Below are 7,662 nucleotides of genomic sequence, written 5' to 3'. Positions count from 1 at the left end.
CCCTAACCCTAACCCTAACCCTAACCCTACCCTAACCCTAACCCTAACCCTAACCCTAACCCTAACCCTAACCCTAACCCTAACCCTAACCCTAACCCTAACCCTAACCCTAACCCTAACCCTAACCCTAACCCTAACCCTAACCCTAACCCTAACCCTAACCCTAACCCTAACCCTAACCCTAACCCTAACCCTAACCCTAACCCTAACCCTAACCCTAAGTTTGAATGTGGAGTTGTCCATTTCTGGTTCAAACGGCTCCAACTTTCATCATCATAGTGATGAGGGGCGTGAGGACATCGAGTTGCCAACTTCTCGCTCAAGCTCTTCAGATGAGGAACACCATCACTCTCCTGCCCCTCAGGATGAGCAGTTTGGGGTCTTTCGCAGTACTGGCTACTTTGATGTGGACTGGATGGCCTTTACGCTCCCTACCACAAAGCTGACCACCCTCTTTGGTGCCTTCACCTTGGTTGAACTGTCTGGAGTGATGCAGCATATCAAGGACAGTGAAGCTTTCGCCGGTTGGATGCGGATCGCTAGCAGACCTTGTGTCATTAGCATTCCATTCAATCCAGAGTCAAAGGCAAGGATTCTTGAGTTACTTCACAATGAACATTCGATCATCGTGAGGGAAAGCACGGATCACTCACGATTGATTGCTGGGCGGCAAAATCTGTTGATGTCTGGGTTCCAGGACATCATTGGTGCTGTGTCACCCTCTGTACGCATTGTGCAGTATGGAATGAAGCAACGCATTCAGACTTTGCCAGCCTATTCCTTTGATCAGGAAGTGAGCAACCATCCCGATGCTGCACTGAACACATGGGACATTGGTCAGACATTAACACTCATGTGGTGTCATTCCTTTGGTTCGCTACAATGGACGTGGAGTTGGAGCCACCTTTCCCATGCTCACCATCCTTGGTGAGGGATTTGGGTCCACCCGCTTTGACATTGCGGGTCACGCCAATGTTCGGGTTACTTGCTACCCAAAGCTTGTTCATGCGCTCAAAGCCTACTCTTCGACTTTGTCTTCGCGAATGCCCCAAACCAAGTCCAGCCTTGGTGATCGCAGTGAGACACTGAGAGGTTTACGTCAATGGCTCAACAGTCACCCGCTCCACATTACTGGCATGCGAGTTGAAGTGCGAGTTCAGTGCGCCAGGTTGGAATCAGCGGAACAGATGGTTTTGAATCTCCATTTGGACCAGATCGAGACCATTTTCCAGCACATGGGCGCAAACTCCTTGAAGCTTGTGCCGGTGGAAGAGTACTACAGTCTCATCAATGGCATCATGGACGCTGCCACCAGAGTTCTATTCAGAGGAGATCGCAATAGACAGACTACTGTGACAGACTGTCAGCGCTTCCGAGATGTTCTCAACTCTTTTGGTTTCAATCCCGGATGGTTCAAAGGCATTGCACCCGTCATTGATCCTGCTCGTGCTTGGTGGGGTCATGGGGATGGGGAAGTGCCTGATGCTGCTCCCATTGGCAATATCCGTGAACTCTTCCATCAGCATCGTGATCAGCTTCAATGTCCCAACTGTGGAGGCTCAGCTTTTCATAGCATTGGCGGTCAGCATCGTTTCCGTCTCCGCTGCGCCAGGTACCCTGAGTGCCGTACGACTTTTGGACAGAACCAAGTCCGTGACATGCTTGCGGAAGTCCTTTAGTACTGTTGCATGTCGTTGATAACTTTACACCAAAACCCTTTCTGAATGTGCGCTTTTCCAATGTACTCTAAATCAATAAATGCAATACTACTTTCCACCATTTTAAATGTTCCATGACAGAGACAGTTTGGCTGAATTTAATAAGTGATCTGGGAAATCTCTAACCCCAACCCTCTCACTCTGCGTACCCTGCAAGCAAGCCCAGGTCACGTGCTCTAACCTGCATGGACAAACTGTAGAACACTGCTTTAACCGGAAAATGTTCAACAGTTTTGGTAAATAACATTCCGCAAGGGTCCTACAAACAGTCTACAATGCACAGCGGAATCACAAAATGTTTACTGGAGAACACAGCCAAACCCCTTTGCCTGCACATACGTACTCGTGTCTTTTGTTAGGAGGTCTTGGGGGTCACTACTTGAGAATTGAAAAGGGGCCCTTTTCTTCAGCCAAAAGCGAGGTTACACAAGATTTGCTACCACATCAGCTATGCAAACCATAGGCTACAATCAACTTTCATTAAGTGCCCAACACTGGATATTCAGCCAGATGTTGAGATATCACCACATTTTCCAATTTTTTACCCCCTGTCGCGTGAAAATTTCGTTTTTCTAAGTTTCTGAAGCCGTTTCCGCACGGATTGCCAATCCGAGAGTACTTCAATTAGAGAATATGATATGGGGCCAACTTTTAATTAGGACGCCAACTCCGGATCGGCACTAAAAAAATCCCAATTTGCACAAGTCCTATAACGTATATATAACATATATGTCCCCTTTATATCAACCCCCCCCCCCCCCTATTGGCACCCCTGCCCCCCCCCCCCCCGTACCCGCACCACCACCCATATGACCCATCACTTGCCCTTGCACACCTAGTCCCCCCCGACTTGCCTAGGTGCGCAACACCCCCCGCCACCACACCCCTCAGAGTCAAGAATTTGAACTGTAGAACACACCCAAAAGCCAAAAAACTCGAAAATTTCTAAGTCCCTAGGGTTCCAGGCAACCCAATAATAAAACCCAACCCAGGGGGTCTTGTAACCCTAAACCCTAAACCCTAACCCTAACCCTAACCCTAACCCTAACCCTAACCCTAACCCCTAACCCAATGACCAAATTCCTTTGTCTATCAGCCAGCGTCTGTTCCATGTTCCTTCGATTCTTCAAGCCTCGCGATTTTTTCGCATCTTGCGAAAGGCTCGTCCGACTGTGCGTGCAGATCCTTCAAGACATCTATCGCCGCAGTGATGGCGTTGGCGACTGACCCATGTGCCAAACCGCTGATGCTGACCAAATAGCCGTCTATGTACTTGTCCTGAATGAATATGCATGAGTAGAAATAAGGGAACAGACAAGACAGTTCGCGGTGCCCCTCCCGGGAATGTAGCAGTTGCATCCTTTCCCTGACTTACAAGGAACGTGTCCAAATCGTGGAAATCGACAAAGCTCGGGTGCTTTTTCCATTTCGATTGTTTCAGCCAACCCAAATAGCCGCAAATGCGTTCTCGAGACTTCGCAATGGTCTGCGCGTCCCGTGCTCTACTTCCTCGCAATGGCTCACTCGGGCGAGAGAAAAAACCCGCAAGGGCATGAAACTCGGCATGATTAGTTGATGTCATTTCAAAATCCTGGAGGGTGTAACTGTGGAAACGTTTGAATTAATGCAGGGAAATTTAGACGCAGAAACCCGAGAATGTGACAGAAAACGACCCACTGATGCAACGACTGACTTACCACTTGAACTTCACAACAGATTTGATCCCCCTCCCCAATTCCGCCCGATCCACATCAGGCATGTCCTTCAGCGGTCTAAAAAAATCCTCCTCACTTCCCACATCCCTGTCATTATCTTCACCACTGCTTTGTTGACCTTTTTCACCATTCACAACAGAATGGATTTCCAACCCATATGCTGCGATTGTGTCGCTCTGCAGATCTTCCTCATCAGCAGCAATAGGTTGTTCGATTTGCGGAGCATTGTAACAAATGGATTGGTCGTCCCCTATTAGTTTGGTCACCAGAGGGACATTGGAATGTGGTAGAAAGACACCTCTTCCATCTTCATCGATGTCTTTTTCTTCATCTATAGAGCAAAGGGGTGGCAAAAAGGGAGGTTATCAACCGGCGTTTTCAAGCCAAGCAAAAAGGCTTGGTGAAACCCTTCTCCTAACCCTCACCAGCATTTTGAGTTGAGGTTTGAACGTTAACCCGGCACTCACTTGTGGATGACCATATTTAGGCGCCGCTTTGTGCTTCCAAACAAAGTACTGCACATGATAGCTGTCTGGGACCCAGCCTGTGTTGGATGAGTGATTCATTTTGAAATCCATGCAAGACTCTCCTGAGATTCAATATGTTTCTGGCTCTCGCAGTGCCAAAAGAATTCACGCCTACCCCTCCCATATTGTGAAGTCGTTGATCGCATTTAGCCATAAACAGCCGGCACCACGTGTAGGTAGCGATCTTTGCCAGCCATTTTAGGCAGCCCGAAGGCTGCCAGGGGATTTCAACCCAAAAGATCAAGCCACGCAACAGAGCTAAATCTACCAAAAGCTGTGGGGTTTGAGTCGTTCGTTCAGATTTCTGCAATCCGCGCGGTTGTTTCCTTAATCGCAGATATTTATAGTTGAAACCTACCTTTATTCCTTCACCCTTTTCTCGTGAACCTCCATGAACACCTCCCATCCGTCCGGAAGTTCAACAACATTTTCGTCGTCATCCTCTGATTCGTCATCATCCTCGTCCATCAATTCTAATTCCTCGTTTGAGGAAGCAAACACCAACTTCTTGGAGTTTGGCAAGGCGGGTGATTGCTCCAGCGGGACATTACAGTCTGATAGGCGGGTGAGATCTGACGACCGAGTGTGGGGAAGAAAAAATATTTGAGCGCCAACGTACCGTAACGTAACACGGAATCCGTCCCAGCCCCACAAAACTTTCAACCGGAAATACCTTTCCAAAACTCCTCCCTCAACAGCTGTTTTGCCCACGATAGCGGGACAAGATGCGCTGTACCCACCCGGGTCTTGACTACGAGACCCATGCACTGAGCGCCGGGGTGAAATTGAGAACCAATGGTCCGAGATAAAAAGAATGCAAAACACCAAATACTAACGTGTAGCCATTGGCGCTCCGCTTCTCGGAGATGCGTAACATATCCACCAGCGAATTGGTGCTCAAAAAACGTTCCCGCCTCGCTTCCCATAATACCGGGAGGGGTCCTTGGCACGGTCCCCTTTGACGTCGTCCGTGCGCCGAATCCAGAACTGGTTCCGGCGAATAACGTATGAGCAATACACTTTTTCTAGCCTTGTATAATAACCTGGAGCCGGCGCGCCCACTAAAACACAGGGGTCCCAATGGCCAGTAGCACCCAACCGATAAGCTGGTCCACGATGGGGTTTTCACACGGGCCCGCACCTTGGATGGCGCTAAGCATTGAGCAGCCATTGTGACTCACCGAAACAGCAAGACGTGCCCAACTTCATGGGCTAGTTTGATTCCAAACAATACCGCTAGATATACCCTCTCGGTGTCCGATATACTGCTGGTACACAGCAATGCGAGCTGAATGGGGGACTTCATCAGCAAACACGTAGCAGCGGGAAAACAGAGAGAGATACACTGTGATCCATACTTCTGTGCGGACAATAAGTGTGTCTCTCTCCTTTTGGGGATCGATCTCTGACACCATGTACGCCTTCTCCAAGTCTTGCACCTTAATAACGGGCAAACAACGCCGGATTTCGTTGGCGATGTGCGTATGCTTGATGGTTGCCAAGAGCTATTCATACAAAAGAGAGCGAGTAGTATCGTAATAAAATGCTCCTTGAAAGCCCAACTTGTAATTTTTTACCTCATAGTCGGAGTCGGGGCGAGTCCGTTCGGAGGGCTTCGTGCTTCTTGGAACAACGTGTAAGACGAAAGCCTGCAGCGTCGCTGGATTTGAGAGGATCTTTGCGGCCAGAGAAAAGGCGGCAGATACCACTGGATTGTGGAGATCCAGGTGACGGATATCTTCCGCGGGCCACAAATTGGTAGGCGTCAAAGTAACAATGTCTGAAAAACTCTGGGTGGAGGGTTGGTAACAAATACGCTTCTTGGCGCCACGGGGAATAATCCAGTATTTTTGCCTGGTTGAACGGGCGGGGTCACGCTAATATGCCCATCTCCGCGTGTTTCTCTCCCACCACAATTGGCAAGATCCGCTTGTAGCGCCAGCCACCGTGCTCTTCACCGCCTTCGTCTTCGCGTCGCTTCTGCCTCACAATGTACCCCGCCCCCGCAGCTCCACAAGCTCCGACGGCTCCTCCGTGACTGCAAGCGGGTCAGATCACACGCCGCCGTCGCCGCCGACGCATTGCATCCGTCTCACGAAACCTGTGACACTGTTAACCGATCCTCCCCAAAAATGGACGTGGATCATCTCGTGGAGATCACAACCACGAACGCCCCCGCCACCGACCCCGCGCTCTTCTACACCAACCCCACCGCGGCCAAGTCTGTCCAGGTGCTGCCCTTGCGGGACGCCGAGCTGGTAGTTGAGAGTGAAGGACACTGACTTACTTCAGACAGTTGGGTAGGGGCTGTAATGACGGGCGGGGGCCCAGGTTGGTGCACGTCGTTGTTGTGTTCTCTGCGCCGTGACTGGGTCTTGGGCGATCTGGTCATTTTTGCCTTTGGCATGGTTGGTTGCTTGGTTGGTCGGTAGTTGCTGAACAGATGACAGAAGTGAAGCAATGCGAGACGACGTAAACCGAGGAGGAAAGGAGCAAGGACCTAAAAGGACGGCCAGTCAAAGTCGGAGTGAGGCGTTTCGTGATCACTTGCGGCGCGCACATCCTGATTGTGTCCCTGCGGACACGCGTTTTGACACATTCCTCACGCGCCTTTTGACAGCATTGTTCGAATGCCTCGCCCTTCTATATACAGTTGCACATACACATTAGCGCCGTTACAGATTGTACTTGGAGGAACCTATGCCGGTCCTACGACACTAATGTTACGCACGTATAATATACTCCCGCCGTCATAAAGAGTGCGTGAGAACACGGTGTCGTAGAGAGCGCTCAATCTACATGAGGTTGAATTCATATAATTTCTGAAATACATGTGAAGGTCTCTAACCCGGGAGGCCAATCATACAATGGAAATGTCCAACAATATCTTTGTACAATGAAAGCATTCTTAGGCGTCTTTCGGCGGGTCTAAATTCTAGCCCGGGGTACGGGGTGTTCCCAATGCCCACCGTCCTAGGCAACCCTCCCAACATTATCCATACACGGACCACGCTGCACGGCCGATTCGAATATGATTGTGGTGGGACCGGGGGAGCGAGTCAACGTGGTAGGCCGTACGATTGTGGAAAAGGTGCTCAGCGATGTTTGGGCGCGTAGAGGCTCCTAACGCCTGTAGACCAGAGGTGGATGCAGTAGATGCCTTATGGTTGGTGGGATGACAAGCAAGTTGACAAAGGATGGAAGCCCTGGCCCTCTCTGCGGCTTCCTGCTTCTTTGCCTTCCCCCAGATGGAAGTAGGTGGACGAGTCTGACCAAAAGTCTCGCAGAGACAGGCCCCGCCCCACATACTTTTGATACATACATACACCACACCACCACCTAGCAACACACAGTACCCGTCGGCCGGCCCGCGCTGTATATACCGTCGGCACAACCGGGAAAACAGCACGCCGTTCCTCCTGCCCCAGGAGATACGTGACGAAATCTGCTGGCATGTGTGTCCGCAACACATACACGAGGTTAGATTCATTCAGTCGCACCGTTCAAGACAAATCACCAAGTGGTCAACGCTGAGGAACGCTATAGCCGACGAGAACATGGACAACCTACGTTGGCTACTCTTCCACGGTCGGGAACCCAAGTTCTGTCACCTTGAAATGCTGTGCAAGAGGGGATATCTCGGCCTCACTTTACGCCTATGCGCTCTGACGGGCTATCCATTCAACTGGGACTTGCTTTGGT

At 50.3% G+C, this 7,662-nt stretch overlaps 2 protein-coding genes across 2 annotated transcripts; both read right to left on the bottom strand.

The window, feature by feature from the left end:
- Window positions 1-2,810: 2,810 nt before the first annotated feature.
- Window positions 2,811-3,477, bottom strand: EV422DRAFT_568940 (uncharacterized protein; the record flags this gene model as incomplete). The annotated part of the gene is made up of 3 exons (XM_053072706.1): window positions 2,811-2,996; window positions 3,094-3,322; window positions 3,416-3,477. 3 exons carry the CDS (start codon window positions 3,475-3,477, stop codon window positions 2,811-2,813), a joined length of 477 nt encoding a protein of 158 aa, XP_052924386.1.
- Window positions 3,478-4,148: 671 nt separating this feature from the next.
- On the bottom strand, window positions 4,149-6,432 carry EV422DRAFT_535012 (uncharacterized protein). The gene is made up of 8 exons (XM_053070714.1): window positions 6,248-6,432; window positions 5,538-5,750; window positions 5,319-5,465; window positions 5,142-5,248; window positions 4,797-4,947; window positions 4,634-4,727; window positions 4,319-4,532; window positions 4,149-4,234 (listed from the first exon to the last, which is right to left on the bottom strand). The coding sequence occupies exons 1-7, from the start codon at window positions 6,365-6,367 to the stop codon at window positions 4,321-4,323; spliced, it is 1,044 nt and encodes a 347-aa protein (XP_052924385.1). The 5' UTR covers window positions 6,368-6,432; the 3' UTR covers window positions 4,149-4,234; window positions 4,319-4,320.
- Between the last annotated feature and the right edge of the window lie 1,230 nt (window positions 6,433-7,662).

Source organism: Fimicolochytrium jonesii, assembly GCF_025526975.1.
Source record: "Fimicolochytrium jonesii strain JEL569 chromosome Unknown EV422scaffold_17, whole genome shotgun sequence".
In the NCBI taxonomy this organism is placed as follows: domain Eukaryota; kingdom Fungi; phylum Chytridiomycota; class Chytridiomycetes; order Spizellomycetales; family Powellomycetaceae; genus Fimicolochytrium; species Fimicolochytrium jonesii.
The sequence above is the reverse complement of the archived record's forward strand: the minus strand, read 5'-3'. Positions and strand labels throughout refer to the sequence as shown.

Coding starts and splice junctions, on each gene's coding strand:
- EV422DRAFT_535012 (XM_053070714.1), bottom strand. CDS start 6,367: ATGCCAAAGGCAAAAATGACCAGATCGCCCAAGACCCAGTCACGGCGC. Junction 5,751..6,247: donor CCCCTACCCAACTGTCTGAA/GTAAGTCAGTGT, acceptor CCCTCCACCCAG/AGTTTTTCAGACATTGTTAC. Junction 4,948..5,141: donor GGGCACGTCTTGCTGTTTCG/GTGAGTCACAAT, acceptor CGCCGGAACCAG/TTCTGGATTCGGCGCACGGA.